This window comes from Hemitrygon akajei, unplaced genomic scaffold (assembly GCF_048418815.1).
Source record: "Hemitrygon akajei unplaced genomic scaffold, sHemAka1.3 Scf000139, whole genome shotgun sequence".
Taxonomy (NCBI): domain Eukaryota; kingdom Metazoa; phylum Chordata; class Chondrichthyes; order Myliobatiformes; family Dasyatidae; genus Hemitrygon; species Hemitrygon akajei.
Window position 1 is genome coordinate 1,041,277 of NW_027332025.1, and position 25,327 is coordinate 1,066,603.

At 46.1% G+C, this 25,327-nt stretch overlaps 2 protein-coding genes across 3 annotated transcripts in view; one reads left to right on the forward strand and one right to left on the reverse strand.

Annotated features, from left to right (window-relative positions):
* The window catches only part of LOC140723824 (uncharacterized), a 746,760-nt gene that overhangs the window by 663,196 nt on the left and 58,237 nt on the right, over nucleotides 1–25,327 (forward strand). The gene's annotated exons all lie outside the window — the stretch shown is intronic.
* On the reverse strand, nucleotides 10,901–21,687 carry LOC140723814 (uncharacterized). 2 transcript variants are annotated; one of them, XM_073038351.1, is made up of 3 exons: nucleotides 21,548–21,687; nucleotides 19,984–20,131; nucleotides 10,901–12,628 (listed from the first exon to the last, which is right to left on the reverse strand). In XM_073038351.1, exon 3 carries the CDS (start codon nucleotides 12,223–12,225, stop codon nucleotides 11,335–11,337), a length of 891 nt encoding a protein of 296 aa, XP_072894452.1. In that variant the 5' UTR covers nucleotides 12,226–12,628; nucleotides 19,984–20,131; nucleotides 21,548–21,687; the 3' UTR covers nucleotides 10,901–11,334. The 2 variants fall into 2 exon arrangements, with proteins under 2 accessions (XP_072894452.1, XP_072894453.1); XM_073038352.1 differs by lacking the exon at nucleotides 21,548–21,687 and adding an exon at nucleotides 21,173–21,297.

Below are 25,327 nucleotides of genomic sequence, written 5' to 3' on the forward strand. Positions count from 1 at the left end.
TTTTACGTAGTTCAGTCTAGTTTTTGGCCTCACGATGTCAGCGGAGAAGGCCGCAGGCGGAGAAATAGTCCGAATGTCAGTGGAATAAGAATTAAACTGAGGTGAAGCAAGAAGCTCAGGATTAAACACGTGGACCGTAAGCAAATATTCGGCACTCCGAGCACCCAAACTCGCTTGTTGTTGTATTTTTTTCTCTCTCTGGTGTGATGGAGACATCATTGTGGACACTGAAATTGCTGTAGCCTCGGTATGCAACTAGGCAGGTCTGCACCTAAATCTCTGCGTCAATTAATTACATGAAAATGAACAAAGAAAGCCAACACCTCACGCGAACTTACGCTAAAGCTTCCACTTCCACTCCTACTGCGTCCATTGTATTATCCACTACTGAACATTTGTATGTCGCTAATATCAACCCGCATCCCTGCCTTCAGTGAATTCTGGCCGTCCATTTCCTTGTCCGTCCCTGCATCAGCACTCTCCAGATCCTCTCACTCTTTGTGAATATTCCAGCCCTACTCATCCGTGGAACTGACTCAGTGGGTACCTCAATATTGACCCCTGTGTGCCCGTCGAGGACTATCTGAGAAGCTGATCAATTCCATACCATAACCGACGGCCCATTGGCTTATTACCGCACAGAGTAGCTGGACATGTGAAAGACTGTTCATGTGGGTCATTCATTTCAGACAGTTTAATGCATGTGCGCATCAAGGCAGCACGTCGGGGAAAAACACGGAATAGACAATGGTTGCCATGAAAGTGCAGTTCACATTGTCCAATTTCTACCTCACTGTCAACAAAGCTATCAATTTTGTGCATCTGTAAAATAATTTTCATTGTCAAGTGTATTGAATCTTTCAAAAGTCGATAGATTCTGGCCTGGTTCCGGAGGACTGGAAGATTGGAAATGACAGTCCGCTATTTAAGAAGGGGGCAAGAAAGCAAAAAGGAAATTATAGACCTGTTAGCTTGACATCAGTGGTTGGGAAGTTGTCGGAATCGGTTGTCGAGGATGAGGTTCCGGAGTACCTGGAGGCATATGACAAGATAGGCAGAACTCAGCATGGTTTCCTTAAAGGAAATTCCTGCCTGACAAACCTAGTGCATTTTTTTTTTTGAGGAAATTAAAAATAGGCGAGACAATGGAGATGCAGTGGATGTTGTGTATTTGGATTTTCAAAAGGCCTTTGACAAGGTGCCGCACATGAGGCTGCTAAACAAGATTTCCCCGCTCATGGAATTGCGGGGAAGTTACATACGTGGATAGAGCGTTGGCTGATTGGCAGGAAACAGAGAGTGGGAATAAAAGGATCCCATTCTGTTTGGGTGCCGGTTACCTGTGGTGTTCCACAGGGGTCCATGTTGAGGCCGCTTCTTTCTACGTTGTGTATCAACGATTTGGATTATGGAATAGATGGCATTGTGGCTAAGTTTGCCCATGATACAAAGATAGGTGGATGGGCCGGTAGTGCTGAGTATCTGAGTAGTCAGGGCATCAAAAATTATGGTGAGAAGGCGGGGGAATGGGACTAAAGGGGAGATTGGATCAGCTCATGATGAAATGGTGGAAAAGACTTGATGGGCCGAATGGACGACTTCTGCTCCTTTGTCTGATGTTCTTATGATATTGCACTGAATGTCTCCCGTTTGTTGATTTTCTCTGCTCTGCTGTCGTTCTCTATCACCTATCCGTAATTCATGTGAATTCCATATCAATCGTCTCTTCATTTTCTGTTTGAAACGTATTGCATTCTGAATCATTTTCTCTCCAACAGAGTGGGCTATCACTCTCTGTTCTCCCAACTCACTTTTTTATTTTCTCTCATTCCGCTATGAATATCGTTTGATTTCGCAACAAGGTTTGCACTTCTGTTTTTTCATCGCTTAATCAATATGTAGACTCAACCGTAAAATATGTTGTTTAACGCGTTCAGTGACGGAAGAGAAAGGAATGGAAAGAGTGGAGAGAAGGACACGGGACACTTTGATGAGGTAGAGAGAGACCAAGTAGGAAAAAACTTAATTGTGCTTATTTGTGCCCAGTCCATCTGTGGATATTGTCATTGCTTTCATAAGTGTCTGTGTGCTGTGTATGCCATTGTGTTTTATACCCATGGAACCTGGGAGTAACGATCCATCGGTGAATCCCGTACCTGTGTGCTCCTCCCGCTTGAAGGGAATGTTACCCCAAGAGGGCAGGGAATGTAGATGCGGAGGAGTCCCAGAAAGGGGTGGGAATCCGGGTGGAAGGTGCTTCTAACCCTGAACCCCCAGATGTAGCCACCAGTCCTGTGGTAGGTGGTGTGGTTGTGCAGGAAGCTAGTGCTAGGCCTGTTGGCACAACTAAAACAGACCTGGAGTCCTCCACCCAGGACTTAGCAGTAAGCGCCTCCCTGGAGGCAAGTGTATTAAACATTATGAGCGGAGAGGAGACCAAGCTCTCTCACTGTCAGCATCAGGCTGCCGGTGAATCCCTTGGACCAGAGCTGCTGGGGTCCCCTTCATACTTGTCTCCTGGGGAGGGTGATATAACCTGCATGCCGACCCCCAACAACTAATGGCCTGCAGGGAGTCACTGGGGATTTTCCCTCCATCGTCGTAACTGTGGATAAGACTGATGCGACGGTGGAGCGGGAAGGTATGAGGGAGGTACCCGCTGTGCAGTGTGGGTTACAGGGGCAGCCACCTTATACACCACATGAGGAGGAAGATGGGGAATCTGTCTGCAGTGAGGGATTGGAGGGAGACTCTTTTGATAGCGAGACAATGGACATACTCACCCCTCCTGAGAAATCCCCATTGATACCTGTGGAGGAGATCAGAGAGTTTATTCACTCCTCTGTGGGTGCAAAGCATCGGCCTAAACTAGCCTCGCTTCGCTGGCCTAGCATGCCGAGGCTAGTGAAGTCCCTACGAGTTATCCTCGGATGGAAGGGAAAGGGGAAGAGGAATGTTGTGTCGGGGAATGACAGACGGCAGCTGAAATCCTTCCTGGATGACCTGGTGAGGGACATCAGGGTGAAAAGCAGCTTCTCTCCTTCGGGAGACGGTGGGTCACAGGGTGACGTTGGTACCAATCGGGCCCTGTCCAGTCTCTGGCTCGGAGTCCTAGTCCAGGTACCGAGTACCAAGTTCCTTATCCTGGTCCCGCTTTCCTTGTCTGACTCCTGGCCCCGGCCCTGAATCCTAGTCTCGTCCAGGGCCTGTGTGTCAATGTCCAGCGTCGTTTCTGCCGTTGCTTTCCTGACAAACCGAGCCCTGTTCCTAGCACCTCAGTGTCTGTGTCTTGCATTTGGCTCCACTACCTGCACCCCCCTTATGACACCCAGAAGTTTCATTTACAGGTCGTTTCTATGGTAAATAAGGCAAGTGCAATGTTAGTGTTTATTTCAAGGGGAATCGAATATATCTGCAAGGAGATAATGCTGAGCCTTTCTAAGACAATAGTCAGGCTGCATTTGGAGAATTGTCTACAGTTTTGGACTCCATATCGCAGAAAGGATGAGTTGTCACTGGAGAGAGTCCAGAGGAGTTTCACGAGGATGATTCCGGGAATGAAGGGGTTAACATAAGATGAGCGTTTGCCGGGTCTGGGCTGGTACTCGCCGCAATTCAGAGGAGTGTGTGGGGATCTCATTGAAAGATACCGAATGTTGACAGGACGAGATAGTATGGAGATGATTCCTCTGGCGTGGTTACCCAGAACATCCTGTCCGCCCCCTCTCACACCATCTTCACCCTTTCAATAAAATCCCCCCCTGTCTTCTGTCGGGATTTCCACAGATGAGCCCCTCCTGTCCCCACCGGGACAAACATCCTGTCCGCCCCCTCTCTCACCATCTTTACCCTTTCAATAAAATCCCTCCCCGGGGAACCGGCATCAAACCGACGGGCCGAGCGGTCTCGTCCTACCTCTCAGCGATACATCAGACTCCGGCCGCAGGAGACGCTTCACAAAAGCCCCCAACTTCCCTCGGAGGGAAATGGAAATAAATCAGAAAGCGGACATTTACTTTGAGGTTTTCTCCGCTCTGAGGAGGCGGTCGGCGCTTGAGCGGGAGACGAACTCAGCGGGGTAACGCCCACTCGGCTTGTCCGCCTCCACGAATGGTTGTAACCTGTGATTGACATCGCTTCGCACCAATGGGAATAGCGCAGCTCCTGAATCCTCTGTTGACAGCGGTGCGGGAGGGGCTGGTCACGTGATTATTAGCCCAGCCGTTTAACCGATAAAGCTCGAGCACAGCAGCGCGTGGGTGACGTAAGACAGGGCGCACGGGAGTGCAGATCCCGGTGTGGGGAGCCCATGTGTGACGTCAGGCGCGTGGGGGGAGGAGCTGTGTGACGTCACCTGTGGGAGAGCGCTGGCATTTAAAAGCACCTTAATGGACTTTTCAGTGGGACAACAACATTAATCACGGGTTTCATCACTGAATCCAGTGTTGTGGGATGTAAAGTCCGCTGTTATGTGTCCGGCTGTGCCGTGTTGTTGGTGGAGTGGGCAGCGTGGTGTTTGTCTCGATTCGGGTCACAACACCAGAATTGCCAGCGGGGTCCACACACAGTTATTAGTCAACAGAAAACCTCTCGTCCCTGCAGTCTTTGTCTCCTGGTAAACTCAACACCCTGACAGTGTGGACCATAGATACCCCTTCCTCTCAGAATCAGGGAATCACTCAGACAGCTGATCGCTGAGAGGAATTATATTTATTGGTCATTAAAGTTCACCCAGATTTGTTTGGACGGATTTGATGTGGAGTTCGGGGTGTCACAGTGAAAGGGCCGGACGGTCGAACTCTCTCCATTGTCCAAACATCCTTCCAGGTGAGGCGACACTTCACCTGTGAGTCTTCCGGGGTCGCCTGTTGTGTCCGCTGCTCCCGTGCGGCCGCCTCTACACTGGTGCTTATCCCCACCCCCCTTTATCTTTCCTCTGATTGGTTCTCCACCTGGCGTCTCTAGCCCTTCCCCCTCCCCTATCTCTATTACTGGGCTTCGGCCCTCTCTTCCCCCCCATTCCTGATGAAGGGTCTCGTCCCGAAACGTTGGCTACTCTTTTCTCACGGATGCTGAGTTCTTCCAGCGTTGAGTACGTATTATTTGTGATTTACCTCTCCGGTGCCCCTTCCGCCTCCGGCCACTGGTGCCGCTGTGCAGACCTCTGTCCACCGGTGTTGCTTCGGAGTACCTCCTGCTAAACGCAGGCGCGGCGTTTTCCTATTCGGGCAGCGGTGAGTAAGGGGCTGCTCCCGGGGTTGTGTAAATCGGGGCCGACTGCAGAGGGAAAGGCCTGGGATCGAGCTCTGCCGGACGGCTGGAAGCTCCGGGCTCTCCGGTCCCGCAGCCCCGGTTTTAGCTTTGCGCCCGAACCCTGTGGGATCGGTAAGTTGTGGTTCCCCGAGCCGGAAGGATGCTTGGAACGAAGGGGATCTGTCTGTGTGTGTGGATAGAGCTGATAGGTGGATGTATAGGTGTGGGGTGAGTGGTCGGATGAGGGATGTGGGAGCAGAGTGGTGATCGGACGTTCCGTAACCCGGGGAAGAGAGGTCCCGGGACAAAATAAGTTGTTAATTAGGGAGAATCTGAGCAATTGGATGAGCCAGTTGGCGTGTCCTTTCAGGAAGCAGCAATTCTCTGTTCATATTAATTACTGTGCAATCTTGCTGTTAACATTGTGTTTGTTACAAAGCCGTAGAGTCTGCGAGCCGCTGTCACCATCATGGGCTGCGACTGCAGATTGGGAAGGGGGGGGGGGGGAGGTCAGTGACCTTTGCATCAGAGGAGGACACGGGTTTGTACAGATGGTTCGGATCTAGTGGGACATCTGGAGTTTGCAAAGGGAGAAAGAGTTATAACCAGCGCAGCATGGTCAGAGGTGGAGGGGTACAGGAGCTGTCTGATAGATCGTTTTAATAGTGTTTTTATAATCTCACAGGTGGTGACTGAGGAAGAGGTTTGTTGATGGAGGATACCCGGAGGTGAGCAGGTCAGACACGGTATCAGGAGAGTGACAGTGATGTGATTTCCTGTGTCACGGGTACAGACAGTCGTCTCAAGTAAGGAGTTTGTGTGGAGATGCAGCTTCCCTGGAGGTGGAGGAAAGAGGACACACCAACAGGTGGAACCAGCTGTGGGAAGACATGGTTTGTCAGGTCTGACGACGAGCTGAATGTACCATAACCTTCAGACTGAATGAGAAAACCATTCTGAGAGTATTTGAAATGTCAGAAGCAGGGGAGATGTGATCCCATGTCTCCATCAGACCCTCAGTGAGATGGTTCCAGTTATAACGTGCAGGGGTGAAAGCACAGTGTTTGGGGTCTGATTTAATCACTGATTCTGACACAGTGAGAGGGTTAGTTTTGCTGTAAGGCAGCAACATTAATGTAAGAAGACACAGAAACTTCATCAATTGCCAGTTGTTTAGCAGAAGTGACCAATCTCTATGCTACCTTGACAGAAACTGATACTCACAGTGGTGACAAAAGGGTGCAGTCTGGTTTATTTCAGGTTGGAGAGGGGTGTGGAGTTTTGAAATCAATGCCTTGCGGTGCCACCATCGTTAATTTAGCATGTCCGGAGTGGTGGATCACACAGCACGGAAACAGGCCTTTGGCCGGCCATACCTGTTCTGACCATCCACTCACTGTCTACACTGGCCCCATTTATCAGCACTTGGTTCATAGCCGACTGTATCTCGGCAGTTTCAATGCTCATCCTCTTCATAAATGTTGTGAAGGGACCTGCTTCCACCACCACCTCGGGCAGTGAGTTCCAGATTCCAACTACCCTCTGAGTGAGAAATCTCTTCCTCAGATCCCTCTAAACCTCTTCATCCTCTGCTTAAATCCATGCCCTCTGATCAGTGACACCTCTGTCCCAGGATCGGGGCTGATATGGGCATCAGTGAGGCCTTTGATAAGGTTCAGCATGGTAAGTTGCTGTGGAAAGTCAGATCACACGGGATCCAGGGAGAGCTAGCTCACTGGATGCACAGTTGTCTTGATGGTAGGAAGCAGAGAGTGATGGTGGGAGGCTGTTTATTGGACTCGAGGCCCCGGCCTAGTGAGGTTCCCCAGGGTTACACCCCATTGCTCTCATTATTCATTGATATTTAATTATATTTGCATTTGCACAGTTGAATTCGATGCTTCACTTGATCTTTCATTGATCCTGTTATTATTCTAAAGATTTGCTAAGCGTTCCTGTAGGAAAAACTATCTCAGGGTTTTATGTGGTATGTGACTATATAAAATTTATGTACTCTAATAATAAAATTTACTTTGAACATCAACCATTGCTACTTGTCATCTCGATCAATAATCTGGTTAAGAATATACAGGATATGGAGAGTAGGTTTGCAGCAAGTTCAAACAATTAGTTTTTCTCAAAAATATTAAGTATAAACACTTCGCTCTGTTTCCCTCTCCGCACTCGACCACCCCTCCCCTTACTGTCTTCCCTCTCTGCCCCATCCTCCCTCTCACCCTAACATTGGACATAAGTTCAGGGTGAAAGTGAATTATTTTCGGGGAATCTGAAGGGGAATTCTTCACTCGGAGGTTGGTGAGAGTGTGGAATGAGCTGCCTGTGGATTTGGAGGATGTGGGTTTGATTTAGACACTAAAGAGGAATTTGGGTGAGGACGTGGATGGGAGGTGTATGGAGGCTCTGGTGCAGGTAGCTGGAAATGGGCAGTAACAACAAAAACAGGTCGGCATTGACTAGAAGGGCTGATGGGCCTGTTTCATTGCTGCTTGGCTCTGTGATTCTAATAATATTGTGATTTGTAATTTCCACAGTAAGTACATTGCTACTAATGTCTGAACCCAGAAATTTGCCCAAACAGGAATTGAAAGACTCTTGGCTGGCTACAAAAAGTGTCTACAAGCTGTGATACTTGCCAAAGGGGGTGCTACTGAACATGTAGGGTGCCCAAACATTTGCTTCTGGCCCTTTTCCTTTTGTTGTTATTTTCAAACTGTAATAGATTGAAATAAAAATGTAATCTTCCTTAAATATTAAAGAAATGTGTCATCTCTAACTTTATGCCTTTTGGAAATCAGGTCGTATTTTACTCGCTGATCTATTCACAGTAGCAGAAATTTTGACAAGGGGTCAAAATCAAGGAAAATCATTGGGAATATCAGATCGCTACTGGAAGAGTGGATTGGGAAAATCAGGTCGGCAATGGATCTCAAGAGAGAGAATTTCTAGAATGTCTACGAGACGGCTTTTTAGAACAGCTTGTTGTTGAGCCCACTAGGGGATCGTCTGTACTGGATTGGGTATTGTGTAATGAACCAGAGGTAATTAGAGAGATGGAGGTGAAGGAACCCTTATTGATGACAACATGATTGAGTTCACTGTGAAATTTGAGAAAGAGAAGCTGAAATCAGATGTGTCGATATTTCAGTGGAGTAAAGGAAATTACAGTGGCATGAGAGAGGAACTGGCCAAGGTTGACTGGAAAGGGACACTAGCGGGAAGGACGGCAGAGCAGCAGTGGCTGGAGTTTATGCAAGAATTGAGGAAAGTGCAAGACAGATATATTCCAAAGAAAAATAAGTTTTTGAATGGATAAAGGATGTAACCGTGGCTGACAAGAGAAGTCAAAGTCAAAGTAAAAGCAAAGCAGAGGGCATACAAGGAAGCAAAACTTAGTGTGAAGACAGAGGATTGGGAAGTTTTTAAAAAAAAACTTATGAAAGGAAAGTATGAAGGTCATTAATAGAGAAAAGAAGAACTATGAAAGAAAGATAGCAAATAATATCAAAAAGGATACTAAAAGCTTTTTCAAGTATATAAAGAGTAAAAGACAGGTGAGAGTAGATATAGGACCAAAAGAAAATGATGCTGGAGAAACTGTAAATGGAGATAAGGATATGGCGGAGGAACTGAACAGACTCCATGTGTGTATATGCAATTATGATAAGAAATACAGACCAGAAAACTTAAATGAGAAGCTGGCTCAGAAAAATAAATCATCACTCTGGAAGAAAACATTAACCAGTGAAATGAGTATGACCCTCCATGGGAGACATCCCAATGATCTGAGCAGATAAGATGGTGACAAGGAAGCATCGAGCACCTAACTGAGTGTTGACCTCTTCCCAAAAACAGAGGAGTTTCTTGAGGAAATACAGGATGAGGTGGGTAACAAAAGTAAAACAAATCGAAACTTCATGAAATACAAACAAACAAGGCAGTAAGTGCAGAAAAGGCCAAGAGAAACCAGATACAATCCAACACATTCCAGGATCCTGCAGCAGTTTAACTCAATCTGATTACTTACGCAGGTACAATCAAGTGGCAAATATCATTCACCAAAATCTATCTTTAAAATACAAACGGATGAATGACCACAGTAACTTCATTAAGGCACCATAAATTCAAGCCTGATTCAGTTAAGGACATAATCCACCAATTTATATGATAATCAATACATTATTTCAGTTAGGATCATCTCAAATAACCATTTGGATATAATATTACAGGATAAACAGGCAGGAATAACTCCCTCAATAGGTATAACCATTCTCAACACACACATGTGCCCCCACCACAGGCATTGTTCGTCAGTCAGATAGCCAAATTATTTCGTCTGCCAATTAGTGTCCAAATACAAGACAAAGTAGTTAACAAAAGAAAAAAAATGCGGAATACTTGAAATATAAACAAACAAGGCAGTAAGTGCAGAAAAGGCCAAGTGAAACCAGACACAATCCAACACTTTCCAGGATCCTGCAGCAGTTTAACTCAATCTGATTACTTACAAAGGTACAATCAAGTGGCAAATATCATTCACCAAAATCTTGCTTTAAAACACAAACTCACGAATGCCCTCCATCACCTCATGAAGGCACCATAAATTCAAGCCTGATCCAGTTTCAGAGTCAAAATCTTACAAGTTATATGATCATCAATACATTATTTCAGATAGGTCAATCCATCTGGTTATATTACAGGATAAACAAGCAGGAGCAACTCCCCCAATAGATAAAACCATTCCCAACACACATGTTCCTCAACCAGTGGAGCACCTCACCACAGGTAGTGTTTGTGTCATCAGTCAGATAACCTAATTACTTTCTCTGTCAATCTGCTTCCAAATCTCATTGGTTGGCATGCCCTGTTGCTGAATCCCTTCTCCTCATCATACGTTCTTACCCCGACCATCGTCCAGGGCCCGAACCTCTGCTCTGTGCAGACCTGCCTCTGGTTTCTGACCCAGCTTCGTTGAAAATCCAATTGATGGTTTCCCACTCTGCTTTCAGTCTTTAGAGGACAATGGTGTTCGCTAACAACACTTTAGAAGTGGGGAAAGTGACCCATAATGTGGACATGAGTCATGATTAAGGAGGTTAACTCCCAATGTCATTCTTCCTCAGCCCAGAGATTAGAGGGGCAAAGAACATCTCAGACAGAACTGCAGTCAGCTCGACTTCTTCAGTCTGCAGGAAATTCAAGGGAAACCTCTTCGCCCACACAGTGGTGACTATTTGGACCTCATCCCAGGGAGAGTGAGAGGTGAACAACAGGGGAGAATTTGAAAGATCTGTTGTGGAACAGAATCACTGGCAGGGTTCAGCCGGCCTGAGTTGACTCTCTACTGTACACTAAGTGTGTTATAAATTCACTAAGTACCAGAGACAGTGTTTAAGATAGAACTGATTCATTTGACACAGATCGAGTCCCATTAAAGGTGAATATGCAGCAGAAGAAACTCCTCCCATGCCTGGTGAGCAGCAGCAATAATTGCAGAGTTCAGCACCTACAGTCACTCTCGAAATTGCATTCAGCAATGGTGATGGACAAATATCCAGCATGCAGCTCATTGAAACTTTCTCCCCTGTGTGAACCTGGTAGTGAGATGTAAGTGTAACACGCTGTAAGGTTTCACTGTTGATTTAATGGCCTCTCTGTAATGTTTCACTGCTGAGGTAATGGTTTCTCTGTAGCAGAAATGTCTAGTTTACAACTAGAGATAACAGGGTTTTGGAGTGCTGGGCTATCCAATGACAGAAATGTTCTTTCTTGTGAGTCTGGATGAGAGAATTTCATGGGCTTTTTCTGGGGAGAGATGAGAAGCCACGAATGGGGAGAGTGGGCCCTGTTTTTTTTACTTTACTAACCCTATAGTCAAAGTAAGAATTATGAATCACATATTGTGTACTGTTTGTTATTTTGGGGTATTGATTTGTAACAGGGGACACGGCACAGCATCCACCCACATTTGGCCGAGCTAGGGGGCTATCACCCCCTATATTAAGCTGCTAGCTGGAGTGAGAGTTACATAAGGTTAGATGACTGAGTGAATACATTCCCACATTAACAGGAGGTGAACGGCCTCTCCCCAGTGTGAACTGACTGGTGTGTCAGTAGGCGAGATGACCGAGTGAATCCCTTCCCACAGTCTGAGCAGGTGAATGGCCTCTCCCCAGTGTGAATTCGCTCATGTACCTTCAATTGAGATGATTGAGTGAATCCCTTCCCACAGAATGTGCAGGCGAATGGCCTCTCCCCAGTGTGAACTCGTTGATGGACCTTCAGTTGAGATGACGAAGTGAATCCCTTCCCACAATCCGAGCAGGTGAATGGCCTCTCCCCAGTGTGAACTCGCTGATGTACCTTCAGTTGAGATGACCGAGTGAATCCCTTCCCACAGTCTGAGCAGGTGAATGGCCACTCTCCAGTGTGAACTGACTGGTGTGTCAGTAGGCAAAATGACAGAGTGAATCCCTTCCCACAGTCTAAGCAGGTGAACGGCCTCTCGCCAGTGTGAACTGACTGGTGTGCTTGCAGGCTAGATAACTGTGTGAATCCCTTCCCACAGTCTGAGCAGATGAACGGCCTCTCCCCAGTGTGAACTGACTGGTGTGCTTGCAGGCCAGATAACTGTGTGAATCCCTTCCCACAGTCTGAGCAGATGAACGGCCTCTCCCCAGTGTGAACTCGCTGATGTACCTTCAGTTGAGATGACGAAGTGAATCCCTTCCCACAGTCTGAGCAAGTGAACGGCCTCTCCCCAGTGTGAACTGAATGGTGTGCTTGTAGGCCAGCTAATTGTGTGAATCCCTTCCCACAGTCTGAGCAGGTGAATGGCCTCTCCCCAGTGTGAACTCGCTGATGTATCTTCAGTTGGGATGAGTAGGTGAATCCCTTCCCACATTCCGAGCAGGTGAACGGCCTTTCCCCAGTGTGAACTCGCTGGTGAGCCATTAGGTCAGAAGACTGATTGAATCCTGCCCCACAACTTCAGCAGATGACCAGCCTCTGCCCAGTGTGAACTGACTGGTGTGTCCACAGGTGGGAAGACAACTGAATCCCTTCTCACCCACAGAACAGGTGAATGGCCTTGTCCAGTGTGAACTTGCTGATGTACATTCAGTTGAGAAGATCCATTGAATCCATTCTCACAGTCTCAGCAGATGAACGGCCTCTCCCCTGTGTAAAATGACCGCTGTGCCAGTGGGTCAGATGACCAAGTGAATCCCTCCCCACAGCCTGAGCAGGAAGGATGATCAAGTGAATCCCTTGCTCCACTTATTAAATATCTGGACAGAGACAGCAAAATTGGCGTGTTGTGTTCGAGATTCCCGTAGATAAATTCCTTGTTTTTAGCCTGTAAAAAGATTTACAAAATCCATCAATGTGTGTAGGACAACTTTTCATATGAGATCACTTGAGTTGTCAAGGTGTGATCTGGCATCACACTCTTACAGTGAAGTTCAACCCAAGTTGGAGAGAGAAATCATCTAACTGGGCACAGTGCTGGTATCTGGAATGACCATCAAACTGTCTGATGTTCTTCCTCTCTCTATAAGAATGGGGCATCTCTGCCATCTCCAATCTGTGACCTGGCTCAGTTTGACTCTCGCCATTGGTATTAGTCCCTGTTCCCACTGAGCAGCACGGGCTCCTGGCCTCACAGTAACTGAAATACTCTCACACAAATAGCCTGCAGTGCATTCCACGCACCCACCACTCTCTGGGTAAAAATCTTACCCCTGACATCCCCTCGGTATCTATTTCCAAGCACCATAAAACTATGCCCCCTCGTGTTAGCCATTTCAGCCCTGGGAATAAACCTCTGGCTATCCACACGATCAATGCGCCTCATCATCTTATACACGTAAAAAAGGCTCTAAACATAAACAAGGAAATTATACATAGCTTTGGGAAATTGTTAGAAGTATACAAGATTATGAGGGTATAGATAGGGTAAATGCAAGCTGCTTTTTCCACTGAGGTTGGGTGGGATGACAATCAGAGGTCATGGGTAAGTGGGGAAGGTGAAAATTTAATGAGAACATTTGGAAAAACTCTTTACTGAAATGGTCGTGAGAGTGTGGAATGACATGTCAGCACAAGTGGTGAATATGAGCTCGGTTTCACCATTTCAAAGAGGTTTTGAAGGAAGCCTGGATGGTAGGGGTATGGAGGGCGATGGTCTCGGTGCAGGTACTTGCAATAGACAGCTTAAGTGTTTTTTTGGCATTGACTAGATGGGCCAAACGGCCTGTTTCCATATTGAACGTCTCCATGATTCTATGACAGAGAAGCTGGACAAACTTGTTTGGAAGGGAAAAGGTTGGAGTGACAATGAAGCAGCAATGGCTGGAGTTTCTGGGAGCAATTCGGGAGCTGAGCGATCGATACATCCCAAAGAAATGGAAGCATTGGAAAGGCAGGAGGACACAACAGTGGCTGTAATGAGGAGCCAAAGCCAACATAAAAGCCAAAGAGAGGGCAAACAAAAATGCAAAAGCTATTGGGAAGCTAGAAACCAACAGACAACAATGAAAGAAAAAGTTCAGATGAGCTCAGAGCATGGATGATGATTAATGAGTCTTGGTAGCACTCAAATGTCTGAGGCATTTAAAAGAACAAAATATCCAGGGCTTCAATATCTCCTGAAAGCCAAGGTTCCCTGCACCAGTTACATTTCAACTTTTACATTGTTAGGCACATAGAAACTCTACACCCTCAAAATTTCACTTTTGAAGGCCTCCCACTTACAAAGTACTCCTTTATCAGAAAACAGCCTGTCCCAAACCACACCTATCAGATCCTTTCTGACACCATCAAAATTGACCTCTCTCCAATTTAGAATCTAAACTCATGGTCCAGACCTCTCTTTTTCCATCTTTATTTTGAATTTCTTGGCATTATGATCACTAATTTCTGTCGCCAGCCCTGATCATTGCCTAACAGCTTATTGCACACTTCTACATCGGGAATTTTACGTACCGATTCAGGGCACATTTGACAAACTCTATCCTATCTAGTCCTTTTACAGTATGGGAGTCCCAGTCAACACATGGAAAGTTAAAATCACTTACTGAATCAACTTTTGTTTCTTGGGATGGTCTGCAATCTCTCTACAAATTTGTTCCCCTGAATCCCTCAGACTGTTGGGTGCCACCACATCCCAATGATGTCTACAAATTCCCTTTCCTGAACTCATCTGGCTTTCCTACGATGCTTCTTGCATTGTCACATATGGAGCTCAGCACATGCATCGCACCATGCTCAACCATTTGATTGCTGACTCTGTCTGAAGTCTGAACAACATCTGACTGGTATGTGTAGAGATAACATCTGAAGTTTGTGTAGAGATAGCAGGAGCTCTGACGGAGATCTTTCAGGTGTCATTAGAAATGTGGATTGTGCCAGAGGATTGGCGTATTGCTCATGTGGTTCCATTGTTTAAAAAGGGTTCTAGAAGTAAGCCTGGCAATTATAGACCTGTCAGTTTGACATCAGTGGTGGATAAATTAATGGAAAGTATTCTTAGAGATAGTATTTATAATTATCTGGATCGACAGGATCTGATTAGGAGTAGCCAGCATGGATTTGTGCGTGGAAGGTCATGTTTGACAAACCTTATTGAATTTTTTGAAGAAGTTACGAGGAATGTTGACGAGGGTAAGGCAGTGGATGTAGTCTATACGGACTTCAGCAAGGCCTTTGACAAAGTTCCACATGGAAGGTTAGTTAAGAAGGTTCAGTCGTTAGGTATTAATGCTGGAGTAATAAAATGGATTCAACAGTGGCTAGATGGGAGATGCCAGAGAGTAGTGGTGGATAATTGTTTATCGGGATGGAGGCCGGTGACTAGCGGAGTGCCTCAGGGATCTGTTTTGGGCCCAATGTAGTTTGTAATATAAATAAATGATCTGGATGATGGGGTGGTAAATTGGATTAGTAAGTATGCTGATGATGCTAAGGTAGGAGGTGTTGTGGATAATGAGGTGAGTTTTCAAAGCTTGCAGGGAGATTTATGCCAGTTAGAAGAATGGGCTGAACGTTGGCAGATGGAGTTTAATGCTGAGAATTGTGATGTTCTACATTTTGGCAGGAATAATCCAAATAGAACATACAGGGTAAATGGTAGGGCATTGAGGAATGCAGTGGAACAGAGAGATCTAGGAATAACAGTGAATAGTTCCCTGAAGGCGGCGTCTCATGTAGATAGGGTGGTGAAGAAGGCTTTTGGAACGCTGGCCTTTAAAAATCAGAGCATTGAGTACAGAAGTTGGGATGTAATGTTAAAATTGTACAAGGCATTCGTAAGGCCAAATTTGGAATATTGTGTACAGTTCTGGTCACCGAATTATAGGAAAGATATCAATAAATTAGACAGTGCAGAGACGACTTACTAGGATGTTACCTGGGTTTCAGCACTTAAGTTACAGAGAAAGGTTGAACAAGTTAGGTCTCTATTCATTGGAGCGTAGAAGGTTGAGGGGGGATTTGATCGAGGTATTTAAAATTTTGAGAGGGATAGATAGAGTTGACGTGAATAGGCTGTTTCCATTGAGAGTAGGGGAGATTCAAACGAGAGGACATGATTTGAGAGTTAGGGGGCAAAAGTTTAGGGGAAACACGAGGGGGTATTTCTTTACTCAGAGAGTGATAGCTGTGTGGAATGAGCTTCCTGTAGAAGTAGCAGAGGCCAGTTCAGTTGTGTCATTTAAGGTAAAATTGGATAGGTATATGGACAGGAAAGGAGTGGAGGGTTATGGGCTGAGTGCGGGTAGGTGGGACTAGGTGAGATTAAGAGTTCGGCACGGTCTAGGAGGGCCGAGATGGCCTGTTTCTGTGCTGTGATTGTTATATGGTATCAAGAAAACAAACTCTCCCTCATTGTCACAAAAACAAAGGAGCTGATTGTGGAGGACAGGGGGAAAGGAGAGACAGACAATGCTGTCACCCTGTGACAGGTGAACAACCGACAGCTTCCCCAGTTTCCGAATCCCCAGTGGTGGGCACTTAATCTGGACTCCACCGCGTTTGAACCCCTTCTGCCAGCGGCCGACCCCTACGTGACTCTGTGCTATGACCCTACGGGGTGCTCAACTGAGGAAAGCCAATATCATGCACCCCACGAGGGACAGAAGTTCCCAGTCATGGTGATTGGACAGGATTAAGGAGGAGAGGGCAGTGCATTACTGGCCGAAGTTCCGGATTTCCTTTGGCGACAGACAGGACTGGTGGCTCCCCATACCATCGTTAGGGTTTGCCCTGGGTTCAAGCCAAAGAGCCTAGAGTTCCTTGCCTACACCCTGATGAAACAAGCCTCCAGCAACAAGGGAGACTGGCAAGACTTGGCCGCAGGCCAACTCTGATACTGGAAGGAGTCTGAGGTGAAGACAGGACATCTGCTAAGACAATCTTTTAATATTGACCGAACCCAAGACATTGCACATAATCTCTGCTCAATTTCAGACAATGAAGTTGACAGCACCAACTGCCCCCCATCCAGATCACCATGAAAGAAGGACAGACTCTCCCATCCCTTCCTCAATATCCCCTCAAGCCTGAGGCAACATTTTCTGAGGATGGAAGCTCTTTTGTGGATCCAGCAGGGAAACGATGCGATAGTGATGGACAGTGAAGTAATTGAACAGGCCTCTTTTGAAGCAGCTGTCTCCGCCCAGAAGGCTGAGCTGTTTGCTCTGACTCGTGCCTGTATCCCAGCAACTGACTAAAGTGGGAATGTTTATACAGACTCTGTTATGCATTTGGAATTGTACATGACTACGGGGATCTCTGGGAACATAGGGATTCCTGACTTCCTCTGGCCACCCCATTAGTAATGCCACCTTTGTAAACAACTTACTCACCGCTCTACAGCTACCTCACGTTTTGGTTGTTATTAAATGACCAGCCCACACCCACATATCCGACTGAGTCACTAAATACAATGCTTTAGTGGATGAGACAGTGAAAAGTGCGGCACAATCCTCGGTAGTTGTAGTCCCCTCGGGTTCCCGTCAAGCATCCCTCTGTGACTTAAGCAGAACAGGTTTGCCAGACATGAGGGAGGTACGTACTTTTCAGGGGGACGTCTCTGAGGAGGAGCGCAAATTGTGGTCCCAGATGGGGTGCCAGAAAGAACCCAACCTAGCTTTTTGAATCACCCAACAGGACAGGTTTGTGTTCCTACACAATTTTTACCGATATTGGTCGATCATATACACAATTGTACACCCCTGGGAAAGGAGGGAATGGTTGGTAACCTGTACCCTGCACACCGGGTATGACTCCCTTGCCAGGTGGATCTTTTTGTGTCTACAAGTTGATTTTATTGAATTGCCTTGAGTACATTGCTATAGATACTGCTTAGTTATTATCTGCTTAGTAGGTGGATTGAAGCTATTCCAACTACCAATAATACTGCTATGACAGCTATGAAGATATTATTACGGGAAATAATTCCCAGGTACGGCCTGCCAGAGATGCTGAGCTCTCACAATGGCCCACACTTTGTGGTGAAAGTAAACAAAGGGGTACGTAACGAACTAGCTATCAAGCAACAATTCCGCTGTGTATACCACCCACGGGCCACTGGCAGAGTGGGAAGAGCCAATGGCACTCTGAAGAGTAAACTAGCCAGACTAACAGCAGAGACTGGACTCACTTGGTTGAAGGTCCGACCATTAGCCCGATTCCACATGAGGGTTACCCCACAGGGGAAAACAGGGTTGTCGCCAGCTGAAATCATTTCTGGATGGCCCATGAGGACACCCTGGGAACAAAGTCTCAGGATTAAAAGCAAAGTGAATAAGAATAAGGGACCTTGGTTCTTGAGGGATATTGGAACTCTGATAAAGAAGAGAGAGATGTATGACATGTGTAAGAAACAGGGAGCAAAGAAGGTACTTGAGGAGTATAAAAAGTGCAAACAAATACTTAAGGAAGAAATCAGGAGGGCTGAAAGAAGACATGAGGTAGCGTTGGCAGTCAAGGTGAAGGATAGTAAGAGCTTCCACAGGTATATTAATAGCAAAAGGATAGTTATGGGATAAAATTGATCCTCTTGAAGATCAGAGCGGTTGGCTATGCATGGAACCAAAAGAAATTGGGGAGATGTGATATGGTTTTTTTGTGTCTGAATTTCCTCGGGAAACTGGCATGGAGTCAATGGAAATAAGGCAAACAAGTATTGAGATCATGGAACCTATACAGAGAGAAGAGGAGGAGGTGCTTGCTATCTTGAGGTGAGTAGATAAATCTCCAGGACCTGACAGGATATTCCCTTGGACCTTGAAGGAGACTAGTGTTGAAATTGCAGGGGCCCTGGCAGATATATTTAAAAGTCGTTATCTACGGGTGAGGTGCCAGAGATTTGGAGGATAGCTCATGTTGTTCCGTTGTTTAAAGCAGGCACTAAAAGTAATCTGGGAAATTATAGGCTGGCAAGTTTGATGACGGTCATGGGTAAATTATTGGAAGGAGTACTAAGAGATAGGATTGACAATTATTTAGATAGACAGGGACTTATTAGGGAGAGTCAACATGGCTTTGTGCCATGTTTAACAAATATATTAGAGAGTTTCGAGGAGGTTACAAGGAAAGTGGATGAAGGCAAGGCAGTGGTTGTTGTCTACATGGACTTCAGTAAGGCCTTTGACAAGGTCCCGCATGGGAGGTTAGTTAGGAAGATTCAGTCACAAGGTATACATGGTGAGGTAGTAAATTTGATTGGGAATTGAGGATGGGAGAAGTCAGAGAGTGGTAGTGGAGGATTGCTACTCTGAGTGGAGGCCTGTGACTAGTGGTGTACCACAGGGATCAATGCTGGGTCCATTGTTATTTGTCATCTATATCAATGATCTCGATAATAATTTGGTAAATTGGATCAGCAAATTTGTTGATGATACAAAGATTGGAGGTGTAGTGCACAGTGAATAAGGATTTCAAAGCTTGCAGAGGGATCCGTACAAGCTGGAAAAATGACAGATGGAGTTTAATACAGACAAGTGTGAGGTATTGCACTTTGGAAAGTCAAACCAAGGTAGAACATACAAGGTAAATGGTAGGGTACTGAGGAGGGCACTAGAACAGAGGGATCTAGGAATACAGATACAAAATTCCCTAAAAGTGTCATCACATGTAGATAGGGTAGTAAAGAGAGCTTTTGGTACATTGGCCTTTATAAATCAAAGTACTGAGTATAAGAGTTGGAATGTAATGGTGAGGTTGTATATTGCATTAGTGAGGGGGAATTTGGAGTAGTGTGTGCAATTTTGGTCACCGAATTACAGGAAGAATATTAATAAGGTCGAAAGAGTGCAGAGAAGGTTTACAAGGATGTTGCCGGGACTTGAGAAACTGAGTTACAGAGAAAGGTTGAATAGGTTAGGACTTTATTCCCTGGAGCGTAGGAGAATGAGGGTGATTTGATAGAGATGTATAAAATTATGATGGGTATAGATAGAGTGAATGCAAGCAGGCTTTTTCCACTGAGGCTGGGGGAGAAAAAAACCAGAGGACATGGGTTAAGGGTGAAGGGTGAAAAGTTTAAAGGGAATATTGCAGGGGGGGGAGCTTCTTCACAACTGGGTCTGACTGGTACTGGCATAACTGGTTCTTCTGGGCACATTCTGTCTCACTCACAACTATTTCCTACCTTCCTTTGTACAGGTATGTAATGTCTAAAGGACCAGTGTTTGAGTAAATGAGACTCACCAAACTTTCTCCTGACTGAATCACTGGAATCTCCCGAGTCAGATGGGTTCTCTCCAGTTGATGCTCTCAATCCTCGGGCTGGTTCACTTGTTGCTGTTCCCTTGTCTTCAGTCGTGATTTTTCTTCCAATAAATCTCTCACTGCAGGTCTAACGTTAACATGAAAGATAATGAAGCACGTTAACAATGAAAAGGAGGACCAAACATTTCTGCTTAATGTTACTAGGAACAAAACTCACTGAAATTTAAACGTTGGCAAATATAATTATCTCAGTGAACAATCTTTAATTGTCCCTCACACATCACAAAACAATACGGGATAAGAAGGAGCCATCATTCAGTCACAAGACACAGGAACAGAATTAGGTGATTCAATCCATCTGGTCTGCTCCACCACTCAACCATTCAATCATGGCTGATTTTTATTCCAACACCATATTCCTGCCTTTCTCCTGTAACCCTGAAGCTACTCAGCAATCATCAGTATATTAATCTTCACAAATAGACCCAAATGGCAGCCTCAAACAAATTCTGCGGCAACAAATTCCACATATCAGACATCTTTTGGCCAAAATTTTTTTCTCATCTCAGTTTTAAAGGGAAGCAAGTTTATTCTGAGACCGTGCTGTCAGATCACAGACTCTCTGTCTAATGGAAACATCCTCTCCATGTCCACTGTATCCAGGCTTTTCAACATTTGGTAGGTTTACTTAACCATCCATCCCTCCACCACCCCCACCGTCCCTCTGAACTCCATTGAGCACAGGTCCAGAGCCACCAAATGCTCCTCATACATAAAGCCGATCATTCCTGAGATTATTCATGTGAACCTCATTAGCAACAACTGCACCGGACACATTTCCAGGAATAACAGACAAAGCAGTTCCAGGATAATTTACAGGGAAAAGTTGTGCTTCCTTTACTGTTATACTATCACTCCATTTCCAGGTTAAAACAGGACCATTTCAGGAAATTTGTATTACAGTTCCTAGGATACAGATCTTGTCTTGTCCATACTGGACCGACCGCCGTCGCTGGACTATAAACGTGCAGGAGTAATGTTTGGCTCAGCTCTACTGCGGGAAGCGGAGGCTCGAACCATTCTCCCCCTAGACTTCCCAGTCCCTCGGTAAAGCAGGCAGTGAAACCAAAGATCCCCACAACCTGGGACGTTCTCCTTTCTCACCCACCCCACTCCGGGAGAAGACACAACAGCCATAAAGCTCCAGAACAAATGCGAGAAGCCTCAGGAAACGAGGCGAGTTCGGGTAAGTTAATGGGACTCAGCGGCCAAAATCACACCACGTGATCTGGCGTCACAAAGCAGAGGGCGGGGCGAATCTGCGGCACACAGTCTCACGTGACCTGTCGGCGGGACTTCAATTTCAATTCTGCGGAAACAGACAGCCTGGGCTCCTGGTTTGGATCGTTCAATGCAGATTAACTGAAGTCGACACATTTCTGACGAGCCCAGATAGTTGGGAAACAAATGAATTCCTGGCCCACAGTTCGGGGCTCACGGCCAACATCGGATCTCCCCGCTCGGGATCGGTCTCAATACTCACCGATGGGAAAGTGATATCCTCGGCCCGCAGACAGTGATCCCGACGGAAGAGACGAAAGTCTTTCCTGAACACACAGCCGACCCACTTCAGCTCTGAGCGGAGAGGAAAACACCGTCCACCCGGAGACTGTGAACATGCGCGAAGAGATTATTACATCATCGGAAGGCGGGGCCTCGGAAACAGACGCCAGATGCTGGCCATCCGCGGTTAAATGGGAGGGGCAAACGGGATCACGTGTCAGGATTGGTGACCTCGCCCCCCCCCCCCCCCCCCCCACAGGCAGAGACTCCAGCTACTCATTAGTCTGTGGAAAGAAGCAAACTTGCCGCTCACATCTCCTCTCACCTTAAATGTATTAGACATTTCAACCCCCCAGGAAAAATATATCCACTCTATCTATTCCTCTCGTAATCTTATAAACGTCCATCCAGTCTCGCCCCAGCCTGCGCCGCTCTGGAGTAAACAACACAAGTTTGTCAAGCCTCTCGTTATAGCTCATGCCCTCTAATCCAGGCAGTGTCCTGGTAAACCTCTTCTGCGCCCTCTCCAAAGCCCCGACATCCTTCCGAGAATGGGGGCGACCAGAACTGTATGAAACACTCCAGATGTGGGCTAGCTAGTTTTATAAAACTGTGTTACGAACTGAAACGTTTTAGAAACGAACCAGCAGCAATAGAGTTCACACTGGAGTCTGGTTTTGATGGTTAAAACACTCTGTTTATTAGTATCTACTTATAATATAGTAACTTAACGAAATAAAGGAAAGTTAACAGTGTTAAGTGTATATATGTGCAAATGTAATTCCCAGTCTATCGAGCCTGAGGGAACAAAGTTTAGAGTCTTGAGATGGTAAGTAGGAAAATTCAGTAATCCACGGAATAAATGACGGGAGAGAGATATTTGTAATCCAGGGTGAAACGTAGAGAAAAGGCCGTTACTTCAAAATAACCGCCGACGAAGTTCTTATCCGTTGAATCCGTCCACAGACGAGTTATCAGCGAAAGTGGACCTGTCTTAGGAATACCGTCTTCCAGGGGTACCACACAACATACCCAGGCAAGGGTTAACACAAGATATTACAAACCCCACTCCTATGGATTATACGAAGTGACAGCCACACACATTCGTTGTGGTTCCGTGTACCGATGATCAACCCACTCTTGTGGGCATAGGAGAGTTCCAAGCCTCAGCTGCGACTAACTGAAGCTATCAGCTTTTCCAGTCTCTCTCTCTCTTTAGACTGGCCGACTGCCTGTCTGCAGATCGCTCTCTCTCTCTTATGGTTCAGTCCACAGTTAGCGCTGTCAGCCCGTGACTGACGTCATAGCCCCGCCTCCTCACGCCGGCGCTCTTAAAGAAACAGTCACAGTACGACCGCAGGCTCGGAACAGCCGCAACACAACTTCCCGACTTTTGAACTCAATGCTTCAACTAAGAAAGACAACCATGTCATTTGCCTTCTTAACCACCCGATCAATCTGTGCAGTCTCTTTCAGGGAGCGATGAACTTGGAGTCTAAGATCCCTCTGATCATCGACATTGTTCAGGGTTTTGCATTTAACAGTGTACTGTCGCATACATTCGACCTACCGAGCTGCCAAGATGATCATCACTAATCAAATCTCACTGAGATTTCTCAGGTCCTGTTGAATTTATTGCCAAGTGCACAAGTAGGGGAAGGTACAGGGACAGAGAAACACTGACTTGTGGCAGTATCAGAGGCAAGTACATTCAGATAACACAAGGAACACAAGTTATACGATTCTCTGTCAGTAACAATCTATAAATATGTTTTACGTCATTAACAATGTATAAAATACATTGTGTCATGATCAATATTAAAATGTGCATTTTGTGTCAATAACAGACTTGGAAATGTTGAATTTGGTCCCTGTCTCCATTCCTCCTGTAATCCACAACCAGCTCCTGTGTTTTTGTCACAATGAGGGAGAGGTTGTTTTCTTGACACCACTGTGTCGGGGTGATGACTTCTTCTCTGTAGGCTGCCTCGTTATTAATTGGGATTCGGCCGATCAATGTTGTGCCGTCAGCAAATTTAATTAGCAGATTGGAACCCGCCACTGCAGCCCCACAGTGCACTATGTACTGATTGTAAAGCTACGAAATTGCATGTGAATAGCCTCCCCTCCCCCAACTCCACTCTTTCTGCGTCACCAGCAGACTGGGACATCTCACATCTCGCTGCCTCCGCCAGGACATTAAACTGTGAACAACTGTGGTCAGGGACTGATCTCTGAGGTACTCCAAACGCTACCTACCTCCAGTCTGAAAACGACCCACTCATCCAGACACACACTACCGGCAGTTTATCGATCTCCAACGAAAAAGCCTAATCACCTACTCCTGAGGATCAATACCATTGCTGACTCTGAGTTTACCACCGTCAAATGCCGGGAGGGACATAATAATCAGAAAGTCTCTAGTCACAGCCGTGTAAATAAAATGTGATCTCAGTGGGTGTGTGGCGCATGCCCAGAATGCGAAGGAGACAGACAAACTGAGCCAAGTCACAGACTGATGAAGGGGAGGAATGATCAATTTTGATACAGAGAGGGAAGCAGAGAGTTTGATATTGTGCCTGATGCCAAAACTGCGGTCAGTTTGAAGATGAAGTATTATTCCTCCAACTTGTTTTGAGCTGTAACACTGTTTTTATCCGAAGGCACCATGGAGATGCTAGAGAACACAGCGCCCCACCCGCTACAAGGAGGGAACGAACACGTGTCCATGTCCGTGATCTGACTTGATACATTGCCATGACGTTATAGCAGTTTGACGTCATTCATCGCAGATACACCAACAGCTTCGCACTGGGAAGCGGCCGTTCACCTGCTCCGTGTGTGCGAAGAGACTCATTCAGTTAACCCGCCTTGTGATGCTCCGGTAAGTTCACAATAAATAGAGGCCACATTTCTGTCCGGAGTGAGCAAAGAATTTTACTCAATCATCCCAGCTGCTGCATCACCAGCAACTTCACATCAGGGAGGAAGTTCAGATCAGCTCCGTGTTAAATGTTTAAACATCACGGTGACTGAAGGCAGCTGCAGGTTCATGAGGGACTGTTACTGTCAGATTCTGCAGTTCTTGCGGCTGCTCATCGCACCCAGGACTGAACCCTGGTCACTGAGCATTGGAGGAGTCTGTTCTGCTGATGTTAGCCTTAAACTAGACTGGTGTTTAATATTGTGGATCTGTGAAAGATAAATCAGTTCTGTATCAAATCCCGTGTCTCAGGTACTTACTGTCTCTACCACACTCAAAATGTACACTAGAGAGTCCACTCGGCCCATCTGGTCATGGCCCATGTTTCTGTTCCATATCAGAATATCAAAATCTATCCCTGCCATTTCCCTATCACTCTCCCTGAGATGACAGGTTGCAACGAGTCACCACTCCGTGGGATAGGAGATTTCCCTTGAATTTCATTGAATCATAGAAATCTACAACACACTACAGACGCTTTGGCCCACAGTGTTGTGCCGACGATGTAACTTACTCTAGAAACTGCTGAGATTTTACCCAACCGCATAGCCACCTATTTTCCTAAGCTCCATGTACCTATCTAAGAGTCACTTAAAAGACCCTATTGTATCCGCCTCTACCACCGTCGCTGGCAGTGCATTCCACACACAGACACCACTCTTTGCTTAAAAACCTTAGCTCTGACATCTCCTCTCAAGCAGCTTAAACCTATTCCCCCTCGTGTTAGCTGTTTCAGCCCTCGGAAAAAGTCTCTGATTATCCACACGACCAATGCCT